At 42.7% G+C, this 24,888-nt stretch overlaps 3 protein-coding genes across 6 annotated transcripts in view; 1 reads left to right on the forward strand and 2 right to left on the reverse strand.

Annotated features, from left to right (window-relative positions):
* vps13a (vacuolar protein sorting 13 homolog A) overlaps nt 1-8,681 on the reverse strand; it is a 30,283-nt gene extending 21,602 nt beyond the window's left edge. For 2 of the 3 annotated variants that reach the window (XM_019878062.1, XM_019878061.1), the window contains exons 1-21: nt 8,515-8,681; nt 6,779-6,822; nt 6,648-6,690; nt 6,419-6,514; nt 6,228-6,329; nt 5,666-5,775; nt 5,451-5,510; nt 5,097-5,156; nt 4,888-4,968; nt 4,689-4,746; nt 4,091-4,218; nt 3,612-3,718; nt 3,359-3,530; nt 2,624-2,686; nt 2,399-2,537; nt 2,220-2,314; nt 1,576-1,718; nt 1,286-1,487; nt 1,092-1,206; nt 283-419; nt 91-223 (exon numbers count right to left, since the gene is read on the reverse strand). In XM_019878062.1, coding sequence (XP_019733621.1) covers nt 91-223; nt 283-419; nt 1,092-1,206; nt 1,286-1,487; nt 1,576-1,718; nt 2,220-2,314; nt 2,399-2,537; nt 2,624-2,686; nt 3,359-3,530; nt 3,612-3,718; nt 4,091-4,218; nt 4,689-4,746; nt 4,888-4,968; nt 5,097-5,156; nt 5,451-5,510; nt 5,666-5,775; nt 6,228-6,329; nt 6,419-6,514; nt 6,648-6,690; nt 6,779-6,822; nt 8,515-8,614 — 2,188 coding nt within the window. In that variant the 5' untranslated portion in view covers nt 8,615-8,681. The remainder of the gene's footprint in view (nt 1-90; nt 224-282; nt 420-1,091; nt 1,207-1,285; nt 1,488-1,575; nt 1,719-2,219; nt 2,315-2,398; nt 2,538-2,623; nt 2,687-3,358; nt 3,531-3,611; nt 3,719-4,090; nt 4,219-4,688; nt 4,747-4,887; nt 4,969-5,096; nt 5,157-5,450; nt 5,511-5,665; nt 5,776-6,227; nt 6,330-6,418; nt 6,515-6,647; nt 6,691-6,778; nt 6,823-8,514) is intronic. The other variant, XM_019878064.1, reaches the window with a different exon arrangement.
* Nucleotides 8,682-15,207: 6,526 nt separating this feature from the next.
* foxb2 (forkhead box B2) lies at nt 15,208-16,341 on the reverse strand. The gene has a single exon (XM_019878003.1). The coding sequence runs from the start codon at nt 16,294-16,296 to the stop codon at nt 15,349-15,351; it is 948 nt and encodes a 315-aa protein (XP_019733562.1). The 5' UTR covers nt 16,297-16,341; the 3' UTR covers nt 15,208-15,348.
* A 4,481-nt stretch (nt 16,342-20,822) lies between these two features.
* The window catches only part of LOC109520687 (uncharacterized), a 28,335-nt gene continuing 24,269 nt past the window's right edge, over nt 20,823-24,888 (forward strand). For both annotated transcript variants that reach the window (XM_019878082.1, XM_019878083.1), the window contains exons 1-2: nt 20,823-20,999; nt 24,718-24,816. In XM_019878082.1, the coding sequence (XP_019733641.1) occupies nt 20,961-20,999; nt 24,718-24,816 (138 nt within the window). In that variant the 5' untranslated portion in view covers nt 20,823-20,960. The remainder of the gene's footprint in view (nt 21,000-24,717; nt 24,817-24,888) is intronic.

Raw genomic sequence — 24,888 nt, forward strand, 5'->3', positions numbered from 1 at the left:
ATACTAGCTTTTTTATCACAATGAGGAAATAAAAATGTGACATGGTCTTTTTTTTTTTTTTTTTTTTAAACTAATGTACTAATTTTGTACCTGGTTTACTGAAAAGGAATTGCAGGTTGCTGAGCTGGATGTCAAAGCTGTCGTAAGCTCTCAGCATGATGTCTTCGAGTTTGCTAGAGACCGCTGAGAGCTGAGGCAGGTTCTTTTTGGACTGACTGGACATCTACAAACGTATGTTTTTAAAATAAGCTTTAAGAAAACTCCCTGCTGACATATCCTCACCTGCAAGTGTCCGAGATCGAGCAGCAAGATGTTCTGAGTGCCGTCGTAGAAGCCCGTCTGTGGGATGATGACATAAGAGGCCAACAGGTTCACCTTCAGGTCCAGCACCTTCTGCGTCTCGATCACATACATTAGCCCTGCAACAAAAGATACAAGATGGTGTCTTTTGAATAACATTGATTGTGTTGAATGATGGCTACTAATGATATTTCATTATAGATCCAAGGTGTAAACTGAACTGTCGATTCTAATTAGAATGGTTGAAGTGGAGGTCTGTGTACGGACTGTACTTGTTTTAAAATCCGTGAAAAATACATAATTATGTGCGTGTCCATATAGTCCTGAGAAGCCAGGATAGAGTAGCATGTATAGTTTTTCTCGCTATGCTAGTTATCATCTCATTTTTGGAGCTAAGATCATCTTTTGCTCTTTGCCATCACTGTTACCCTGTGAAAATCCACAAAAAGTCCAAGTAAATGTCGCTCACACGCAATAGAATCTTAATGAACTGAAGTCTATCTTTCAACCTTTGATGTATACAGTTTCTATTTTTAAATATACTTTTACAGTTATCGTTGAGGCAAGAGATTGGATAGCGGTTAGCATGTGTTCCTGGTTTGAATCTTGTCTCATGTCATCGCGGCTTCATCCCACATTTCAAAAACACGCATATTAGGTTCATGAAAAGATTTTTAATTGTCCATCGGTGTGAAGATGTGTTCACTTCATATCCTATGACATTTTTGTTTGGCTCCTCTGTACCTAACTAATTTGAGTTCAAAGAGATGATTGCTGTTTAAACAACTGACCAGTGGCTGTACGGTCTCGGAACTGCTCCAGTTTTATCAGTGTGGCGTTGGTGAGTTCGTCGAGCTGCAGGTCGTCAGGAGGCCTGAAGAATGCGGCCATGGCATTCACCGTCATCTGCACTCACGAAGAATACATGCAGACATGTTAACACTTTTGTCACTTACGACAATGAATTCCAGCTGATGGCACCCACGGCATCGTAGATGATTTCTAGCGGCTGCGATTCAGCAAAGAACCGCTGATTGGCAGTCTGATCTGGAGGGTTAGTCTCGAAAAACAGGCTGAGCAGCGGAGTTCCTGTTCCCGTGCCGACCGTCTTGGACGAAAGGAGGGTGGGAGCGGGCCGGTTACTTGCCTGACCCGTGATCTCGAACAAACTGAGCTCGGCTGTGAATCTGCAGAGATTTTTTTCTTTATTATTACAAAAACTGAACAAACTTTTCGGTAATGGCCATTTAAAAAGTGTCTATGAATAAGACATACTTGATGGCTTGTGCTCCAGATCTCTGCGTCAGGGAGGATATCAGCTCCCCGACTGTCAACTTGATGATTTCATCTTTGTCCTTGCGGTCTTTGATGGAGACGCTCAGTTTTTCCATGTGGAAATTCCCCTTTAAGTCCTCAAACTAGAAAAGACAAAATACAATGCATCTTTATTTATGTGGCACTTTCACAACAATAGCAGTGAAAATAAGATGGACCACGCAGAAGCACTATCACAGTAAACTCAAACGCCAAAAGCTAAGAAAATATAGATGCGAGTTACCGTATGTACAGTGTTAGCGTCTAGTAAGTGACACAGAGCATACTCAAATGTTGGTTAAGTTGTTCTCGGACTACTATGACATACCAGCTAGGCTGGCTGAATATCCACTGTTTTCAAATGGCAGGCTACTCATAAACACTATCCTCCCACACTCTAACAGCATACACATTTGGTTCATTGAACACTATAAATTGTTCATGCGTGTGAGTGTGAGTGTGAATGGTCGTTTGTCTATATGTGCCCTGTGAGTCAGCTAAGATAGGCTCCAGCTCCTTCGAGAGGACAACCACGATAGAAAATGGATGGATGGATTTAAGATGCAATTTGTGGATTATTGGGGAATACGTGGGAGGAGACTCACATCCTTCGGATAAATGAAATTAGCGGCCGTCTCACTGTATCCGATGGCAGTGTAGAGCCTGGATTTCTCATCAGGAGTTAACAGCTCATCAAAGCCTGTTTGCAAATACATTGATGGAAGGGATGGGCTTCAGTAGGAAACCAGATATATGTGGACAAGCACCATTTCCTTGACCCTACCTCCTCCTGTGCTCTTGACCTCCTTTGTTTCAGAGTCAGGCTCCGCCCCCCAGTTCCACATCCAGCTGATCCACCCTTGAGATTCCTCTTCCTCCATCTTCAAGCCCGGACGGTAAATACGCAAGCCAGCCTTACTCACCTGAGAAGATGAACAAAATATGAAAAATGAGCAAACTTTTACCGCATCTCAAATTCAATGGCAGGCATAATAAGAAATTACTGTACCTCCACTTCGGCCTGTTGTCTGGCTAGTGTGATGTTAAAAATATCAAGTGTCTTCTCCGGCTCCTGAACACACACACACACACACACACACACACACACACACACACACACACACACACACACACACACACACGCACACACACACACACACGATTGTTGACAGGGTGAAGCGTTGACTTATGCCAGTGATGTGAAGTGAGCGGCAGAACAAAGAAATGCACTTTAAATGTAACTTACTATGCCATAATGTAGAAATAACCTGATCTGCATGCTGCTATTTATACAACATACTCGGCATGTACAGGTAGCTTTATGCTTAAAGGGCCCAAATATTGACACACACACACACACACACACACACACACACACACACACACACACACACACGCACACACACACACACACGATTGTTGACAGGGTGAAGCGTTGACTTATGCCAGTGATGTGAAGTGAGCGGCAGAACAAAGAAATGCACTTTAAATGTAACTTACTATGCCATAATGTAGAAATAACCTGATCTGCATGCTGCTATTTATACAACATACTCGGCATGTACAGGTAGCTTTATGCTTAAAGGGCCCAAATATTGCAGAGCAAGTACATTTGTCAGCATATTCAAACAAGAGCACCATTTTTCACAGTATATGATATTTTTAGAATTGGAATGTGCCTTGGTTGAGTAAAGGTTGGGGAAAACCTGCTTTTGCAACTCTTAACTCTTAATTGTCAGCCCACCTGCAGTTCCTTGAGTAGTTCCTCACTGGGTTTTTTGCTGGTGATCTTGATCTTGTAGAGCTCGCGGTAGTGCTTCACCAGCTTGCGGTGTTGCTGAATGTGAGGCCACGACCACATGTGGAGACGAGGCTTCACGTCCACCTCCAGGACGCTCGTGATGGCATAGTTCCACCTGTAGACATCACAGTGAAAAGACTTTGATTCGCGGGGGATATTACAAAAGAAGTAGTCACATCACAGAACAGTCTCTTACCAAATGTTGGCATTTTTGTGAACAAAGACGTCAGGTCTGTATTTTCTGTATGGCAGGTTACGTGACATCAAATCCACTGAGCCTAGTAGCTCCAAGATGCTGATGTACTAGAAAGACAACCAGGACAACCTTTACTTAGGCCAGTTCTATTTTATGTCTGCTGACCGCAAGATGGGGTGCTTATAGCACGTGGAAGTCATTCGGGATTCACAGAATCATAGTTACATTTGTAATGTTTGATTTACACTGCATGTTTCAAATGACACAATGCCGATTTTTTTCAATACTCACAAACTGCGCGGTTAGGATCAGCTTCATGGTAGACTACAGAGCATTTGATTGGCATTAGGTCTCTTCCAAATTTGGATAAAAATGCAATAAGTATTGGCTCTATGCGCAGTATAAACGCATCACACATACTCCTTCATTGCCAGGTTGATGTCATTGAAATACTGTGCACAAATTATGACACTGCCTACCTGGGGTTTGTTAAGCTCAATTGCCACCTCGCTGAGATTGACCATGAGATCCACTTTAGGTGACGAGAAGTCCAAATCTGACCGGGGATTCATGCAAAGCTTTGCACCCGCTGAGATGGGACGCAAAACTGTAGAACAGCAGAAAAAAAAAAAAAAGGAATTGTGCATTGGTGTGGTTTCATATGACAATGTTCGCCGGCTATATGGCGGTTCTTCATTCATGCAACAAAGTTATTGCAGACATTGACTTTTGTATGAATTTTTACAGAATACATTCAAGTCTGAAGCAGCATGTTGAGGCACGGCATACCAGGCAACAATAAGAGTGTACAGGAAGAGATGCAAAGGAATTAACAGCACGAAGAAGAAGTGAGCTAATAAAATGTTGAAATTATAAATTTGTTGTTGCTGCAGAGAAAAATATGTGCCTGTGAGTATTGTTGTATGTTCTGTTTTAATGTGTCACTGCTCCATGTGTTTAAGTTAATATCAAAACGAAATTCTCCTTGGCTTCTGTATGATTATTTTATTTTGAACACAAGAAACACAAAGGCATATGTTTTTACTGGAGTTGGGGGGAATATTTTCCGACACTCACTGAAATCGTGGTCTGCAGGATGGGAGCCTTTGAGGTCCAGGCTATTCTGGAGACATAACTATAAAAAGACCAAGAAAGAGAAGCTCCATTGCATTTTTCACCTGCCAAAGATGCATCTTTGTTCTTTACCCAGAGACTGTGACACATAAAAAACATTTTATAAAGAGTTTAAAACAAACAAAAAAACGTTTTGACTCACCAAAGCCTCATCCGGACTGTGATTGGAGAAAAGCACCGAGTTGACATTCCAGTAGGCAAACAATTTGTCCAGCTGTACCAACTGAGAGGAAGGAAGCAGCAATTAGAGCAATGCATCCCTATCCAACAACATACAACATTCACATCAGGCTCTCACAACGACAAACTTAAATAATATAACAAAAACTTCCTTGTCAAAGAATGTCCTACCTTGTAGAATAGCCTGGCATTCTCATCCAAGACAGTCGGGTTCCAGTCTTCATCACAGGTCTATGGGAACCAACAATGGTTATATTATTCGGGGGTGAACTGGCATGCCAAATGTCATGGTTCAGCAATTTATTTTTTCAAACAATACTTCTGCAAAAAAAAAAAATCAAATCCATTTTTATGTCAATGTGGGATGCAGTGTGCACAGTACATGAGCAAAACAAATTAATATAAAATTAAAATGATTTGAGCAATGTGAAATGATGCTCGGAATAATTTCCACATCCATTTGTATGCAACAATACAACCCTAATAACTATCTAACCCGATGAAACGGATGTCAAGTGAGATTACTTGAAGGCTGAGGTTGCTAAGCGACACGCCGAAGGACAAAGGGCACCGCGGATTGGTGACCTGAGGTAAAAAAACAAAAAACAAAACAAAAGGTTAACACATTTAATTAATAAAACATTTACTGTACTTTACAACACACACACACACACACACACACACACACACACACACACACACACACACACACACACACACACACACACTCAAATACTCACATCGTCCTCATAGCGAATGTGGATATTGGAGATCTTGACTTGAACATTTTTGATGATCTGAGTGACGAGCTTCTCCACAAATGTGTCCTGTTTCTCTGCCGTGGGGTTCTCTGTCAAACAAATCAAATAGGAGTTAAAGCGTAAAAAGTCGTTGGGTCGTTTTGTCTCTTATTGACAGCGGTTGTCAATCCCTTGCAAGGAGTAGTCATGATAAGAGTGTGGAGTGTGCAGCATGTTTTGGCGGTAGTGATGTAGTGGTTGTGTGAAGCTGTTGAGAGCGACAAATAATTGGACACAACAACTTGAACGTGTTCTATTACTAGAGATTAATCGTACTGACCACATTTGATGGCATAGGCAAAAAAACTCGGCCTGGAATTTGTTGAGAATTGTTGCATAAAATCAAAACAGACTTCCTGCTCATGTCCAAAGGTCCTTGATACTATCCTGAAATGTTTACCAAATTTCATATGGATTGGTGAAACTGGCTGCTAAGGGCTGATTTCCCCCCAGCTTTCCAGGGGGTGCTACCGAGTTGCGTTTCGAGGCACAGAGGACTAACCTTGCTCGGCGATCTTCAGCTTGGTCTCCTCAATCCTTTGCAGCTCCCTCTGTCGTGCTTCCTGCAGCTGCTTCTCCTCCTTTTCCGCATCATACTTGATACCTGCGGGGATGGCAGCCCATCGGTTTGGCCTGGGGCCGTGGTGGACTTTGGAACAAATACAAGTGTTCACGATGGGAAATCTTACATACTTGCTGTTGGGACAATGAGCAGATAGACGCCATCCAGTGTGGCCTCCACAGACTGGGTGTAAAGGTTCTTCCAGGGAATCTGGAGCTCAAGTCGCCCTATTGAGATAAAACCAGTGATGAAAAAATGTGACCCTTTGAGAAAGAAAGAAAGAAAGAAAGAAAGAAAGAAAGAAAGAAAGAAAGAAAGAAAGAAAGAAAGAAAGAAAGAATAAAAACCAAACAATCTCACCTATGTGTCCCGCTCTCACTTTAAAAGGAATGTCAAGCTGACTCTGTGAGAAGGGAAAAAAAATTAATGAATAGATAGGTCGATAAATAAATGTTATATTCCAGCACATGCATTTTAGGGATGCAACTTACCAAAGCATTCTCCTTAATTTCAAGATTTCGAAGCGCGACATCACCTGTAAACAAAAAAATACATAAAAATCGAATACCCGTGAAGAGATCGACAACATAAACAGAATCACTTTCACATTGGTTTACATATAACAAGAAAGGAGCCTGTTGGAGGGAAATCGCTGAGTCACTTGCGCTGACCATTGCCAAAGACATGGTGCCCATTTATGCATTGCAAAAGCAGTTATTTGTCCACATCGAAAGGTTTGAACTCGAGGTATGTGCCGAGCGATGCAACTGATGGCTCATTTTTAGGTTATTAAAGAGTTGAATACTGAAAATGTTCATTTGTGAGCGCTTTTGTTTCCTGTATGTTTCAGCAAAAGGGGTATTTCCCCCCCAAATGTAAGCAATTATTCTTCCATTACCTGTCATGAAGGAAAAAAATATCTCAAAACTTATTTTAAATAAGGTCAGTAGAAGAAAAGTGGAAGCCGGAAGAATTTGGGGGGGAAGTGAAAACCCCCTCGCGAACCCTACTCCAGTATAATAAAGGGCCTAAAAAACACTTCCACTATCAAACAAGAAGGACATTAAATCCCATCGACTTGCTTTCAAGCTTGTGCATTATTTAAGACAATCAGCACTCCGTACCGTGATTGCCCCAAGAGGCAAAGGCATTGTTGATTTTGTATCAACTTTAGAAGATGAAGGACACAATTAGGCCACAAAAAAATCATCACAACACAAAATACAGTATTAAAGGACATGTTATGGCATGCAACTTTTCACAATTAAAACAGTGTCCACGTTCCCAAAAGTATTATTAACATGCCCGTGGCATCATTTTGTCTAAGAGCAAGAGTCAGACACATTTTTACCAGTAGCGTACAGTCAAGGTCAAGCATGACATGGCCCAAAACAATTAACCACAATGGAACATATTTTTAAAATTATTATCAGAATCTAGAGTTACTTTTTGATCATGCAGCAGTTCCATTGCCTTTTGGTTTTCATATGGTAGTGCTTCCAACACGACAAAGGGATGTTTCACTTTGGTCAGCATAGCTGACAAATCATTGGCTTAGAAAGTCGGTGTGGAGAATTAATATGTTGATTTGCCCCAAGGTTTTGTTAAAGTGGGTAAGTGCAGAATTGCTCACTTATGAAAACATTTTCAGCTTTTTAAATTGCTCTATACCATCCATTTTGTATACCGCTTATCCTCACTATTGTCAATACAACAACAATGATCAACTCTAATGGCCATTCACTCCAGCAATTAATATTTTTGGGGAATGTGGGAGGAAGCCAGAGCACGAGAACCTCTTTTAAATAGCGATTCAAAGCGTAGCCATGGAAGAAGATTACGATGCGATGTGAATATATTTGAGGAATCTTGCTCGTATGCAGGACTCTTGGTTTTAAACTCACAAAATGGGAAAGGGTGTGACTCTTATTAATCCTGCGAAACTCGTCCCAGTAACGACAGCATTTAGCTTTGCACGGGAAATTGTCTTTGAAAAACCACATATACTGAGAGAACTTCTATCCACTAACTTATCTCATGTAGTAACATCATTCGGCATGACATTCGAGTGCCGTCGAACTGCTTTGGCCCATCTGAGAGGGGTCGACATACTGACACATGACAGCCAGAGGAGCTACAAGCTAACGTCAATCTGACGCTAGCACGCTAGCTCGGGGCATAATGGCACCGCCTCTATTAAAAAAATACACAAAACGAGTTAATTTACCTCCCCATATACCGAGTTGAAGCTGCGAGCTGTCAAGGTTGACCACGTAGTCACCCAGGAACCTATTGAGAACGTCTACCACGACGCTTTCGAAGACCATTTTGGAGCTCTTTTCATCTACCTGTCACCATGTTTACATTCAGATGTCTGACTCTCTTCCGCTTTGACCGACGTAATGTACGTACTGGTGGGCGGGGTCGTGACACTACACGTCTGTGGCAACCTGCGATGTTATTCGCCCACTGGACTGTTGTACCTTCTCCACTGATATCCGACTCAATCACAACACACGGACGTCTTATGCATTTAATTGTTTAATTCAAGAAAACTCAACCTGATTGATGCATTTATGATGTCACAGCATTAACCGAGATTCATAGTAAACTTTATTTTCCAAAGCATCCAATCAGAGTGCAGTGATGTCATCCCCATGACACAAACAGCAGCGAGTTGCATATTCTCTCTCTCTCTATCTATCTATGTAATGACAATTTAGTGCAATTCTTAAATTCAACCTGTGACACGAAAAGATGTCTGTTTTTTGTTAATTTTGCAAAAGTATTTGAAATGATGGATGTTTTTTTAATTTTGCAAAAGTACAGTATTTTTTGTTATGTAGTTACAATTGAATCTTACTGATACAATTTCATTCTTTTGCTGGTTGGGAATGACAAATTATTAATATAGATTTTAAAAAAATGTTTAAATTTCGTACTTTAAAAAAGAGGAAAGAAAGATGGCGTTGTCACATTTTTTTGATCGGACTTTTGAGTGGTGGTGCGTCGTCCCTTCTCTAAACTTTCTCATAGAGTCAGCGACAGTGGCCCTATTATACGTCAGATAGCCGCCATCTTGTATCAGTCATTAGTCAAAACTTCAACAATGGTGCCACATTATTGTTCTGCTTGAGGTTGTACAAATCGCTAAACAGTCCTTACTATCCATCCATTTTCATCACCATTTATTCTGAACAGGTCCCAAGCAACTGTGATGGCAGTTTTGCTGCAATGCATACATAGGATTTTGATAGAAATCAGTTGCATTCAACTTAGCGATGGTGATCTACGTATGTTATTTCATTACACTGCTTTTAATAAATCTCACATCTCTTAATAATTGCTCCCTATAATCTTTTACAGACATCTAATCGGGGTAATCGTCCCTTGGTGGACTTTGACGGGCGGGGGGCTCAAATCGGGCCTAAAAATCGGTATGGGACAAGCACTACGATTAAGTCAACAGAATGATTTTAGACTAATTTCCACTAGAGGGCACGCTGGGATTGACTTCAACGCCTCTTCCTGCTTTGTTATTGTAGGCTACTCTTGTACAGTGGACAGTATAATTTGAGGCAGACAAAACCCATCAGGAAAGGCTTCAAACTTGATGACTTGTACCTTACAAAAACGGTTTCCACTCAGACCCAGCTGCGCAAGTGTAAAAACTGCTTTCATACATTTGTCCTTTACACAGGCAGCCTCAAAACGTTTTCTCCCCAGACGTGTCCATGTCATGTGTTTCCGTCGCATATATATTATGAACGAATACCACCTTTTCAAAGGTTTTGCTAAAGCTGGAACACGTTTGCACTTTTTTAACCTGGGCCCTGAAAAAAATGACACTAAGCATATAGAAGTGTAACTATATACAGCTGAGCATTATGACCTTTTAAGTGTAAGTGAGCACTGTGAATCAGCGTACCTAAGGCGCAAAAAATCTATTAAAAAATAAAAATTGATTCTGATCCTGTCAAATAAACTTGAATTAATCCAAAAATTCATTATCCAGACCTAATTATTTCATCTTGCCAGGCATTCAGAGAAAGAAACATCACATTTGCATGTCAACTGCTCTCAAAATATGGTGCTTATTCTTCATCTAATCTAACAATTAGGAATCACTCAGGTGAACACACTAATCAAAACATATTTCTCCCCGCGATCCTATTTCTGTGACACAGCGAGCCTTAATATTAACAATGCTCTGTGATAATTGGTTGTTAAATACATCATGATGGGGAGTAACATCCTCATTGCGTGTGTGAGATGGAATATGAATGTGATGAATTAATTGAAGGAGTGTGAGAGGGCCCAGAAGGTCAGGAGGCTTTTTGCGGATATGAAGCTTGACTTTATTACGCTAATAAAAGCCAAAGTGCTCGCTTGTGATGCAGAGATAAACGACTGTGACTTCGAGGAGGACCTTGCCTTGGACAACACTTTGTGTTCACGCTCCAATTAACAATAAAAAATACCGTCTTGCAAATTGGTGCTTAAACACTTAAATATTTTAATACTTCACGTACAAACGTCTACTGATATTCACTTGGTGTTTCATTTCACCCTAATGCAGTTTTCCCCTGATAAATTGTGGTAGGCAGGGGACACACTGAACTGGCCACTCGAGGGGCACACACCTGCGCTCACAGTCACACCTAAGGACATTTAGAGTGTTTTCGAAATGTGGGAGCAAACCGAAGTACCCGGTGAAAACCCATGCAGGCACGATCTGAATATGCAAACTCCACACGGGAAGGCTGGAGCCAGAATCGCACCGTGCACCTCTTCACTGTGATGCAGCCGTGCTAACCAGTGGATTACTGTGCCCCCGAAATTTCAAGCGCCAAAGCCAATTTCATTTCGCAACATGAAATTTAGTAGGCATGTTGCTAGTGAGCACACCCACAAAAAAAGTCCGCGCTTCAACAAAGTTGGACTCGCCAAGCCTTGCAGCTGGAGCGGTTAATATTAGTCCTGCTTTTTGTTATAGACCGTTCAGGATGAGTGTTAATAAATGGCATGCAAATGAATCTCCAAACAATTGTGTTTTGCAGCGTGTATGAGTTAAGGTGATTAAAAAAAAGAATTAAGATCTTCGTTGTGATGGCCTAATCATTAAAACAACGCATGTAGAAGTTACACCTCTGGCCCTTGTGAAGTGTGCTTAATTTCCGCTAATGACACATCGCCGATGCAACACATGTCGCTTCACTTGTGACACGATACACCTTTGACCTCCATGTTTTATTCAGTCATTCAAAAAGCTCAAATTACATATTTTCAACTCAAATTTTAGAAAGTGATCCATCTGTTTGACAGTTGTGCTATATTCATGACACTTTATGGGAAAACAACAGCAATTTATGATGACAATTGGTAAAAAACGATGTTTACAGACATACAGTGTGACCTTTAGCCATTAAAGTATTTCTCCGGATAAAGTACTCGGGTCTAATACTGAGAAACGTAACAACATATCGTAGAATTTCAAAATGTAGTTGCTCTAAATGTCACAATTTGAAACCCTGGGTCAAGTTTCTAGAAAAATACTTCAAAAGTCTCATTCAAACGTAAATGTGCATGGCATCTCGTGAGACTTGAACAAATCTCTCAAACATCAGCATAGATGGGATTAATGCAATCATAGAAGGGTATCAGAGAGAAAAGAAGAACCACAGAGACATAAATGACATTTATTGTGACGTCCAGTAGAAAAGTGTCACTGGCCTGGCTGTTTGGTACAATATAGTTTAAGTTTAAATGAATGGTAAAAGAAGAGCGGAATGTTCTGTCGGTTGAGGTCGTCCAGCTTCCCCCGGCATTCTCAAAAGAGGCATGAAGACTCTAAATTGTCTCTCGGTATGTATTGTCTGCATGTTCATGGCATCCAGTCCAGGGTGCGCCCCGCCTTCTCACCCTAAATGAACTTCAACCGGCTCCAGCCCCTCGTGCGACCCCACTTGAGGAGTTTCTCTATGTGACCACAATTTGAGGAAATACCTTTCCCAAGAAACATCTGCACACCAAATACAGAACAGACATGGCATCTGTCAAGCTGATGTTTACATTTGAGTTTAAAGTGTAGCATTTTGAAAATGCTAATAAATGTTGACATGAAACATGACTTTGTACAAATAAGTAAAGGCAACACAGTGTGACAGTGGTTTGCTCTTCTGCGTCACCGCCAAAAGGTTCTGGGTTCAATTCCCGCTGGTTGCACGGGTTTTCTTCAGGTGCTGCAGCTTCCTCCTCATGAGTAATAAAGTTGTGGTGTTTGCTATAGTTGGATCCTGCAACGGACTCTTTCCCTTTCCATTATTTTTGATGAGTACAGAAATTGTCGACCAGCTTTTTGGCATTTGTGTTCAACTTTCGAGGTTTCCACTCTACAGGATACACAATTTATCTCCATGCAAAACAAGGAACCTTCATATTCAATACTGTAATTCAAGGGAGCAGATCAGATCAGCGAGGACAATAATGTCTGCATTATTAGTCCTCTTATTGTGTCTTAATTAGAGGCATTTAATTATACTGTAGTGCAGTGAGGCTTATTAGAGCCTGCTGATGAGGGGAATTAACATGCACACACTCACACATGCACCCCCAGGAAACTGGAGAACTGGGCATGCAAGCTTAGATTCGAACCCCAAGCCCCAGAAGTGTCAGGCAGACACCAACCCAGGGGTCTCAGATTGAATTTATGTTGGAGCCGCTGGAGATTGAGACTGGGTGTGTCTGGGCTGCATAAAGTTGTCCACAAAAAACGGGGTCCACATATTCAAAACAAATCCGACTAATCCAATCTCGTCAATCTTTATTAATAGCAGTTCTTCAGAACATGAATAGGATTGGGGACCAGGTCCTCTCTCTCATCTCCGCGCTTGGCATTCACCTCAGTGTGTCCGATATTGACAATTGATTTTTTTTCTTTCAATACTGCAACTTTCTCTGTGCATTCAAGACATGTCGGGTGACACTGAGCTCAACAACAACAAGAAAAAAAAAAAAAACATTCTGTTTTTTTTCTTCACGACAGGTTTTGAAAAAGACGCGACTGGGATCTTTCCCATCCACTTGGTATCACTTCAGAATTATGATTTGCCCAAAGCAGCAATACTCTAAAAATAGCATGGTCAAAAATAATGCAATTTGGGTGAAAAATTGATCCAAAAGTCAATCCATGGGTCGATTTGACCCAACTTTATGGGCTGTTTTACACAAAAGAACCCTAATAATTGGGTCTTTTTCTAAACCTCAGAAAACATACTGTGGTTTAATTCGTTTGCTTTCTGAGTTTGGTCATGTGACTTTTGCTTGATTGGTCATTACCTGAGCCCTGAGCAACTGTGATGTCATTTTCAGTTCACAGAAACTGGCAAAACGGCTGCCCTCTGAGATGGCTGAAACAGGTGGATTTTGCTGCTTGATTCATTTTTCACGAATACAATATTGATCAAAACAGATTAGTAGGTCCGCATGGAACACATTCTTGTAAAGTACATTTTTGAGTTAACCCCTTCAAAATGAAAATTACAAAAAGTTATTTGGCAAGTGTGAAAGCAATATGGGGGAAATGAAAAACGAACTCAAGAAAATTACTATACAGATTGTTAACTAAAAAAAAAAAAAGGAATAAAACGAACAAAAAAAAGCAAGTTTGAATCACTGGCCCACCCTGCTGACCCAAACTTGAACTTATTAATCGAACACTACATTAGGAGAGGTCACAGCCATGTGTGTGTGTGTGTGTGTGTGTGTGTGTGTGTGTGTGTGTGTGTGTGTGTGTGTGTGTGTGTGTGTGTGTGTGTGTGTGTGTGTGTGTGTGTGTGTGTGTGTGTGTGTGTGTGTGTGCCGCATATTATCTATAACACTAAATAGGTTTTTAATTTTTTCCACTCCCACGCCTTCCTCCTCTTCTCTTGGCCGACTGGTGCATGTCAATTATTTGTTCAGAGGCTGGTGCGACAGGCTGGGGGGGGGGGGGGGGCGGCGTCTCCAGGAGCCTTTGGGATGCTAAGCAGGGACTATGGCGGGGCTTGAATATAAGTCACTCTTGGTGATGCTTTGTGCAGAGAAAGGAGAGGCGAGCTTCAAAGCCGCTGTTTAAACGCCGTCGAACAAAAGAGGGCAAACTTGATCCCGATCGCCGTTTGAAGTGCATCCATTTATTTGGGACATCATACACACATCATCTCGAATGTCCACCTCACGGAGTGTGTGATTTATGCCATGGTGTTGAGTGTTTGTATATGAGTGTATGAGTGTAGAAGAGGGAAAGTCAAATCTGGCCAGCCTTCCTCATCATGCCTCGCATTTAATCATGCCCATCACGCTGCGACTTTTTAGACACAAAATAACCTACGACTAACTGTGTGATCACATATACTTGCATTCGCAGGATGGAATGATCATCGATCCGTGTAATCATTTGATAAATTCAATATTTTCCTCGTAGCCAACTTCAGGAAAATAACGGGAACACGCGCAACTAACTTGTGCACTTCCGGAAACGCACAACAGTATTATTATTAACATCATTTTACACTTGATATCTAATCACGGTGATCAAATCAAATACATTTTTATATGGGCCTCCTATACAGCAAATTCCCTCATTAAAAATATGTGCTCGAGTGTAGGGGAATGTCCAGCATTTTCCCATTCAGTCCCCAAATGTGCACATATTAATAATAAAAAAATGAATCAAATCATTAAAATGACCCTCGAGGACAATCATTTGTTACTTCTTTATAAATCTTCACACAAATACTTAGCAAGCAATACAGTGCTACAACCAAGCATAAAAAAGACACCGGTCGGCGAAAATAACAAGCAATGCATTTGATTTCAATAAAATGTAGAATAGAATTGGGAGAAAGTTTTCGGCTACATTTCTTTGGGTTCAGCGTGTCTGATTGTACTTACATAATAAATCGCAAATGTTAAATAAACTGTGCAAACAAAACCATACCCTATCGCCTACAAATATTTTTGACACCGTGTTCAACCTTTTTTTGTGTCTCTTTTTGCGGCGCAGTCATCCACCATGTGATTAAGACAGAAGGAGGGCCGGGTGTAGAAGGTTGCCTTTCCCCTCCAGAGCATCCCCTTGGTGGGATGAGGAGGAGGTGGAGGTGGTGGAGGAGGAGGAGGAGGCCGGCATGCACATTCCGCTCAGACCGTGTGACGTGAGTGCCGGCGTGGGTTTTATCGGCACCGGCACCGCGGGTAGCGCAGGCCCGCTGGCACTGTGATGGTGGTGGTGGTGGTGGTACAGGCTTTTTGCCGGGACCCCAAAGGGCGCGTACTCCGGGGACGGTGCCAGAGGCTCAGACAGCATCCCGACGTGGGGCCACACGGAGGTCATCAGCTGAGGGGGCACCGGGTAGCCCAGGTGGTGCATGACCGAGGTGAGGGGCACGACGCCCTTGTAGTCCCGACTGATGATGTTCTCGATGGCGAACGGGTGTTTAAAGCCACCCGGCTGGGCGCAGGCGATGCCCCCGTAACTTTGGAAGTGCGAGGGCGTCGGCGACGAGTGCATGAGGGGCAGGCGACCGGAGGGCTCCTGGTGGCCCGGCTTGCCGCCCTGCTGCAGGTGGTGGTGATGGTGGTGGAAGTAGTGCAACATGGGCGAGCTCTTGCACGCCGCCAGCTCGGCGCGCAGCACTTTGAAGCGCTTGCGGCGGCGCAGGAAGCTACCGTTCTCGAACATGTCGCCGCAATCCGGGTGCAGGGCCCAAAAGCTGCCCTTGCCCGGCTGGTCGGGCCGCCGGGGGATCTTGATGAAGCAGTCGTTGAAGGAGAGATTGTGCCGCAGGGAGTTCTGCCAGCGCTGCGTGTTGTCCCTGTAGTAGGGGAAGCGGTCCATGATGAACTTGTAGATGTCACTCAGGGGCAGCATCTTGTCTTGGGAGTTCTGGATGGCCATGGCCGTCAGGGAGATGTACGAATAAGGAGGCTTCTGGTCACTATAGGAGTTTTTCCCTGGTCGTGGCATGACCGCTTTCCTTTTTTTCTTTCGTCTCTTTTAACTTCAAAACAACCTTCTCAGAGTAAGTTCCCCACGGAGAGATTGGTCACAAATGTCTGAGCCATTGGAGAAGCTGCAATGAATCGTTAGCAAATTTCGCAACGTTCCTACATCACTCGGAGAAAAAAAAACAACAACAACAACAACAACCACGCTGCGTAAAAGTGCCGTGCGTAAAAGTGCGAGTCCTTGCGTAAAAGTTGCCGGAGACGTTCTCTCTTTGACCGCTTGCAAGCCTTGTGGTCCAACTTTCGTCTCTCTCTCCTCCTCATATGCGATGCTCCCGATTCCAGTTGTTTTTTTTTTTTTTTTTTTCAGTGTGTGTGTGAGACCCCCGCAGGTCTGTGACGCTGCTATTATCCAGACACTTTAAAAATGACACGCAAGGGTAGTTGTGTATGGATGTGTGGGAGGGGGAGTGCGAGAGTGAGAGAGACTTATGAATAAAAATGAAAAGTGTGGAGGGTATTTAAAAAAAAATCCTTTATTGGCACAAGAAACATTTTTAATCATCAAAATGAATCCAAATGTCATTAATTTGTTCCGGCCCCCCCCAAAAAAAACAGCAGCATTTTAAATTGTGTTTTTCATAAAGAAATACAACACTTGTACTGTACAAAAGCATAGACTAGAAAGTAAAATAAATATTTTTTCTAAAGTGTAATTACTGCACTGTGCCTTTAAGGGGTGTGGCCTTGTGAGTGACACCAGCAGCTGGAGTTGAAGTTGCTCCTTGAATGTTCTCATTTTACATTTGAATGTTTGACAAATAGTGGCATTGAATAAACGGCTGGAATTGGTGTTTGTGGCTCTCCTTACCCCACCTCACGGCAAAAGTCAGATGGGATCGGCTCCAGCCAACCTCTTCGCGACCTATAATAAGGACAAACACCAGAAAATGAATGAATGGAAAATACTTTTCTACACCAAAACTAATAAAGTGGAAGTTGAATGCCCTGAAATGGCACAATCTGGAGTTCAACCAACTGTTTGTTTTTTCTTTATGTTTGTCTTATAGCCTTGTCACAACAATGCTCCTTGCAGTGGAACTTCCAAAGGTGTGTGTACCCGAACTTGTACAATGTGGAATGTATCGCAAATTTGGAGGGGAAAAAAATTCAGTGTAAAATGCATCAGCTTATTTTAGAGACCTCAGGTCAGTGAGCATTGAAATGATTAACAAGCATCCAGTTGATTGAGTTTGTGTGTGTGTTATTTGTGTGTGTGTGATGACGGAACAGAAGTTACCGAGGGTCACATAAGACTAAAAGTGTGATGACAACCATGGATACCATATCAACACCACCCCCCAAATCTTACTTCGTAGTCCCCCCCACCACCACCACCACCATGCATGAAATGAAACAGAAAGTCGACCATTGCAAGTCAAATTCCTGGCCTTAACTTTTTGATACTCCGAATAGGGAATTAGTGATTCCTTCATAGAAACTTACCATTTGGTGGGTGACATTAACGTGACAATAACGCGACAGTATCGAGCGAAATTGAGCATTAATATCTTTGAAGGTCCAACTCTTATTAGATTTATACTTCTGTTGGTCTTAAAAGGTAAAGACACAAATGGCCGCCTCGCTTAAATGTGCTCGACTGCACTTTGCGACTTTGCAAACAATAAATCATGTCTTCCTTTGCGCACCATCATCACTGAGCTCACATACACACGCGCACACACACACACACGTGCGCACGCGCGTTGCTGTTGATTAATTGCAGAGAGGGCCGTCCAGCGGCTGTCTGTCTGCTCAAACACTCTTGGGCGGATCCTACAAGGATGTAAACAAACTTCACGCCGACTCTCGGTGGAGAGCCACCCCCCTATCCCCTTGCCCGTCTACCTTCATGTAACCAGACGCATCCTTCTTTGACCAGGTGTCATGGCTGGGGGTCCTTGACAGTCTTCTCGCGAGGTGGATGAGGGGGCCCACCCGAATACATTGCAATAATTAAGCCTTTGGTGAGTTTGGCCTCCTCGGAGAGGAAGTCCAACAATGTAATTAAGGGGCGAGCGCTGGGCTGCGTCGGGTATGAATATTCAAAAAAAAACCACCGTCGGTTAATTAGCCGCCTCGTACACAACGCCACTCAAAAGGTCAACTGAGGTGACGCTCGGGGCATATTTTAAAAAACGGGATTTTATTGGGAATGTTTCTAATATATTCAGAGTGTTTTGTGTTTTTCTTGTCTTTTTTTTCCTCCTCCTCTCACTTTGTTTTGATTTTTATGCACCGTGCGGGAACGTTTGCAGAGGCCCCTTCGAGGCCCTTGCTGGTCCCCCCCCCCCCAAAAAAAGGTGCTTTTTATGCTCAGGAAAGATCAATATTAAATCTGTTTTCACAAAGGGGGCTGTTAAATAGGCACCATGGCAGATCTGCATAACAAAATTAATTAAGTAACACGCATACACACACACGAAAACGCCAAACTCCTGGACAAATATCTGGTTGTAAAGCACACCTTCTGGGCATACACAACATATGTCGGAATTATCCCTAATTGACTAATTACATAAATTACTCATTAAGTTTACAGCACATCAATTATAAAAGATGTATCAATTAATTTTGCATAAATTACAAGCGGCAGCGGGCTTGCACGCACAGGGCGGCGGAGGGAATGAAGCGGTGCAGGAGGGGGTCCGCGAAGGTGGAGGGTGTGTGTGTCTGTTTATTTCGCGTCTCCAATAATAATAATGATGTGTTCGGCTTAAGGGCAAAGATGTTCCTCCAAACGCCGCCTCTCGTTCGCACGTTGGGAAGTGAGGGGGGTAATGGCAATTATAGTGATAATAATAATCTTAAAGACCTCTTCTGCGACTCATGAGGGGTGCGTCATGGCACAGAGAACCATTAAAATCAATTAGTGAGGCCTATTGTTTCCAATGGAAGAATTAAACTGCTTTTAATAGCGGAGAGCAGATGTCTTAAGACTCGTAGGGCGAGTTCAAGCTTCTCAGGTTTGCCGTAAAAGAACACCTCAACAGAGGTATTAGCAGGGGTTTTATTAGACCACCTTGTGTTGTGAGCTGCTCTAAATGTGGCTTTCTACTATGAACAGATTGACAAAGTCCCTGACTGCTGCTGTCTAAGTGGCCAAATGACCAAATGACTGATTAACTTACAGACAGACTGACAAACTTATTTGTTGGTTGACTGACTGACTGACAAATTCATCCATCCATGTGGAATGTGTCAGGAAACCGGAGTACCCGGACAAAAGCCACGCAGGCCCCTGGGAGAACGTAGAAAGTCCACACAGGAAGGTCGGAGTGGGAATCGAATCCTGCACCTTTGCACTGTGAGGTTGATGTGCTAACCAGTCGACCACTGTTCCACCTGACTGATAAATTGACCAACTGATTGACTGACAAGGCCAAACTGTGCAGAGTGACTAACTAAATCACCGACTAGCAAACTGGATGAGTTGAGTAAATAACTGCCTGACTCATTTTGTGACAAACCCGACTGACTAAGTGGTGAAATGAATGACTTACTGTACTTACTCATTGATTGACTTCATAACACATGGATCACTCAAATGGTCCAATTGGCCAACAAATACACTGACTAATTCACTGAGCGGCAAAGTGTCTAATGTACTAAGTAACACAGACTGGCTGACTGATTAAATGAATGAATTTTATGATGGAGAGTATGGTACTCTTTAAACAAACAATTCTCCACTTCATCTTGCTTTGCTTGCCATTGCAGCAGAATCTTGATATCGATTGACTGACTGTCCAAAACTGTGCTAGCAGTGTTGCCGCACTGATGCAGCTTCCATTAACAAACATCCTTCTCCGCTCATCATGCTTTACAGACGCCGATCTTGCCCGCTTCAGCAAAAACTTTAAGGCTTCCGTGCATTCCAAGAAAGACACAATCTACCTGAACCTGACCCGATTATAACCTCAACAATGTTTTTGACAATTACAATAAGGCTTTATTGTCTAATGGAATATTATTGTGGCTGAGTTTTCAAATTTCTTGCAGCTGTCTATGGTGCTGAAATAGAGCAAACTAAAACAGTTGTCTTGATCGGACTACGTTAAGAGATGTATGCTTCCTACCGACCTACCTCCCTATCTCTTTTCCTTCCTTCCTTCCTTCCTTCCTACTAGCTAGTTAACTCATCGACCGCCCGACGCATAGATAAGTCGGTTATAACCAAAAGTACAGTCGTTGCCAGATACTTCCAATTTGCAGTTTCGCTGTCAAAATGACGGACGCACGTGGGTTAAAAAAATTCTGTAACGCGCGAGGCGTCGTAATACAAGATGAAGCCAAAGCGCGTCTACCTCCGCCGAAACAACTAGTGCCGGTCATTATCCACACCCAGCCAGTTTACGGAGAAGGGGCGGCGCCAGCAGCTGCAGAGGCACTGCTGCAGTGAGAGCGTAGCGGTGGTGGGAGGGGCGGGGGGTGAATTCCACTCCACTCCGCAACACACACAAACGCACGCACGCACGCACACACACGCACGCACACGCACGCATACGCGCACACACATTTACGCACGCGCATAAACACGTCCTGCCACATAAACATCCTGAACTGAATTGTTGTGTATCCTATGTGGAGCTCCACGGTCATACCGCGCCGACGTAGGCCGACATGGACGACTATCTGCGGAGGGTGGATTGCAGACTAGGGGTGAGTTGCGAGCCTCCACGCAGAAAAGAAGCCTCCGGTGTGTCTATTTGTGCGTGCTACAGGCTTCGTTCCTGTTGCTGCACCTGTCGTCAGACATAGCACCATTGCATGGTTAGATAAGGATGAGGCTTGTGTACCCCTTCAGGCTTGACATCAACAAGTTAAGCCCCCCACACCCAATACATCCTATCCTTGCATGCAAGCATTGCACTCATCATGGTTCTCAAACTTGAGTCAAGAGAGCTGTGGCTTGGGGGTCCGCAAAATAATTTGCAAAAAAAAAAATGTCGTTATGTTGTATTGTTATAAAAAAGTGCATACCTCAACATTAGAAAGGGCGCACTAATAAAAGAAGCACAAAAAAAACAATAATGTCTCCCCTATCTTACCTTTGGGAAGGCAAGACAAGCTTTATTTATACAGTGCATTTCCTGCACAAGGTAACTCAATGTGTTTCACATAATTACAAGTAAACATTTAAATGAATTTCCAAACCAAATAACTAAAGATATTTCAAAGGTAGTTTTCTAAAATTACTAAAAGAGTGTAAGTACAGTGCAGGAAAAAAAAAGATTTAACAAATGCTTCACAAGACTTCAATCATTTCTATCGGGAAGAAAACATATTTTTTGAACTGGATTCTAAAGTATTCACGTTTGAGGCTGACTTTACTTCTTTGGGCTAATTAAAAGCTGTGTTATGATTGTGAGATACAGTATCGTCATAAGTGAATAACTAATCTTTTGTCGGAATAAGATCCTATTTTGGAGGAGAAAAAGGTATAAAAACAAAAGTACTACTCAATTCTCGCAACATTACAATTCTTGTTCCTCTAAAAAATACGAATTTGTCGTCAGAACATTGCAAAATTTTTTTTCTTTCAAAAATAGTTAATTTTTTACGTGTCTTCAAGCAACGGTAGTTATGTATAATCGGGATTTACCATGAGGGTGTCCTTGGAATTTTTTTTTTCAAGTTTTCTCAAGTTTGAGAGCCCTTGCATCAGAACAAATTGTGATGAGATACTCAAGATGTTCAGCATTGAATTGTTGTAGCCTGTCTACTGTATAATAATGTAAAAACATCGCACACATTCAACTTTTTGTCATCTCAATTGACAAGCGTACTGTACGCTAGCTAGCGCCACGCGCTACCGCAGCCTTCTGCATCTTTACTTCTTGTCAAACAAATGATCTTGAAAGGCCTTTGTTTACAAAACATGGCCAATGCGAAAGGACACAAAAACAGGAAGTCCAAACTTATTGATCAACCTAGCTTCTTTTTAAGCACTTGTGTATCTTTATCTCTGACTTAAACCAACCGACATACCAACCTAATTTCTGACTCGCTACCTGCCCACCTACCAAGCTTTTTACCTTTCTCTCATCAACGTTCCTCTTTCTAAAATGCTTCACAATAAGCTCCTCCAAAATATCCAAACACCATCTTGCGTTTTTTTTATTTCGTAGTCCAAGAATATCCATCCATCTGCTACACCGCTTATCCTCACTAGGGTCGCAGGAGTGCTTCAGCCAATTCCAGCTGAGCTGGCCGTCAACCAATCGCATTGCACACATGACAACCGTTCGCCATCGCATACACACCTGTGGACAATTTAGAGTGTTGAGTTAACCTAAAAGTCACATTTTTGCAACGTGGGATGAAACCAGAGCATCCGGAGAAAAAAAGCACGGACTCGAACTGCACCCACTTCAGAGCTTTGAGGCAGTTGTGCTAACCACTCACCCACCGATTCATTATATTCTTGGGGAATACATGCCGATGAATAGGAAGGCTTAATCAAGTTTCTTCTGTTTTGTTTTTGTCCTCCATGTATTTGAATATAAGCGTGGATGATTTGTGCCTTTGCAGGCCGCTCTGTCATTGGTGTTGTGCTCTGTGCATGGCCACCTTCCAGAGCATCCATACTCCTAATTGCCCCGAGTCTTACCTCTCCCTCACACAAACTCTATCGAAGCGTGTGTGTCTCGCTCTGCAGATAAGACAATGTGCTGAGTAGACTTCCAGCATTGTTCCCTTTCGCCTGGAGCGATCTGATTACATCTTTAACTCGGGAGGCTTTGCGATAAGAGCGCAAGGAACGGAGAATGTGTGGGCTCCGCTCGTCACGTTCATTCTTGCAAACGTACGAGGGTCATTCCGTGTAAAATCGAAAAAGAATTTTCATTTCAGCGCTCAGATTTTCTTCAAGTTTTGAAGTGTGGTTGGAAGCCTGGAACACCGCATATTTTGGTTTGAAGAGTCACAGACACACAAATACACATATACGAATAGAAAATGAGAACACTCGCAAGAAGCTGCTGCAGAGCACACCACATGGCCAAGTTCCTGATGTCAGTCATCTGGGCACGCCCCTTAAAGTCACAAAAACAGCACTGCATACAGCTAAGGGCCAGACTGATATGGATTTTTTTATGAGACAGAGTCCGAAAGTATCAACTGCATTTCCTAACGTCATATCTTGGATTTGTCCGTTCTTCTCGACTGAATGCTGGCACACATGCGCACACACATGTTCACAGAGCAGAAAAGGCGCTAAGTAGAACGCTCCGCCACTAATGCCTCACTTCCTCTCTCTGGCCGACTGCTATTGATTCGTCCTCCCTCTCGCTATCTTCTCTTCTTTATCCTCATCCTCCTATTTTCGCATATCACATTTCTGCATCCATTTCCCAGCCTTTTGGTCACTAAGTATCTCCACACAAAGTATCTCCACGCACGTTCTCACCTACTTTCGTTTTAAAAGCCTATTTAAACTTCCTGCCCCGCTTCCTTTCGTCTCATCATTCCATTCCTCGCTTTGATCATCATTCCCTTTTCTCACGCTTCAGTTTTTCATTTCCTCCCTTTCGGCCCGCTTCGCAAACATCTGATCGAAGCAGAAGTGAGCTTGCGTCATTGTGTCACGTACACTCAATTTTGACTGATTGATTTTTTTTTTTTTTTTTTTTTTTTTTAGCACCTGCAGCTTTCATTCCAATGATGATAAGAGGTGGGGATGGGGGCTGCGCACTATTTGAGCTACAAGTTTTCCATTCTGGGCCTCCATAAAAACAGAAAACTGGATTATGTTTTTCCTGGTAGAGACAGCACTTCATCACCAAGTCACGCTGTTGATTAATACAGAGGATCTGTGCATGTGGCACATGCAGCAGACACTCTCTTATTTTGCATTTTTACAGAATAATTCTTCAATGTAATGTCCTCACATGTGGGAAAGGAGAGCCACAGTCACTGATGAGAGCCGGCAGAGCAAAAACACACTCACGCTACGCACTCACACGTAGACTCACCAACATCTCACCCTACCCCACCAGGCCTTAGAGGCACATACCAACTGAACAGTATTTCAATAAGTTTTAAGATTATTTTAAGCATCAGTATTAAGTATTTGTTAATCCAAGTTTATTTTGCTGTTAGTGCGTGTTTTTTTTCCCCATGAGCATCAATAAAGACATCTTTATTCCTGCGTACTTGGGTTCATCTTACTCAGCCGTTATAGTGTATTAAATCCCTGTCAAATATCGGTGACATGACAGGATTGAGTATCACCGCATCCACGCATAATTGTTTACCGAAACCCATCTCCTTTGTATGTGTGTATTTGCGTACTTATGTGTGTGTGTGTGTGTGTGTGTGTGTGTGTGTGTGTGTGTGTGTGTGTGTGTGTGTGTGTGTGTGTGTATGTCTTTTCCAGGGGTGGAGTGACAAGTGTATCCATGCTGTGCTAGGCGGTCCGGAGGCAGATGTGGACACCGTGGCAGCCACGCTGTGCTTAGCGCTCCACCTCAGCCAGGTATACACGTGTGTGTGTGTGTGTGTGTGTGTGTGTGTGTGCGTGCGCGCGTGTGACTGAGTGTGCGTGCCA

The sequence above is a fragment of the Hippocampus comes genome, unplaced genomic scaffold, assembly GCF_001891065.2.
Source record: "Hippocampus comes isolate QL1 unplaced genomic scaffold, H_comes_QL1_v1.1 scaffold13, whole genome shotgun sequence".
NCBI classification, from domain to species: domain Eukaryota; kingdom Metazoa; phylum Chordata; class Actinopteri; order Syngnathiformes; family Syngnathidae; genus Hippocampus; species Hippocampus comes.

What these genes read in the sequence shown, in the direction of transcription:
- foxb2 (XM_019878003.1), bottom strand. Translation starts at nt 16,296, where the DNA reads ATGCCACGACCAGGGAAAAACTCCTATAGTGACCAGAAGCCTCCTTAT.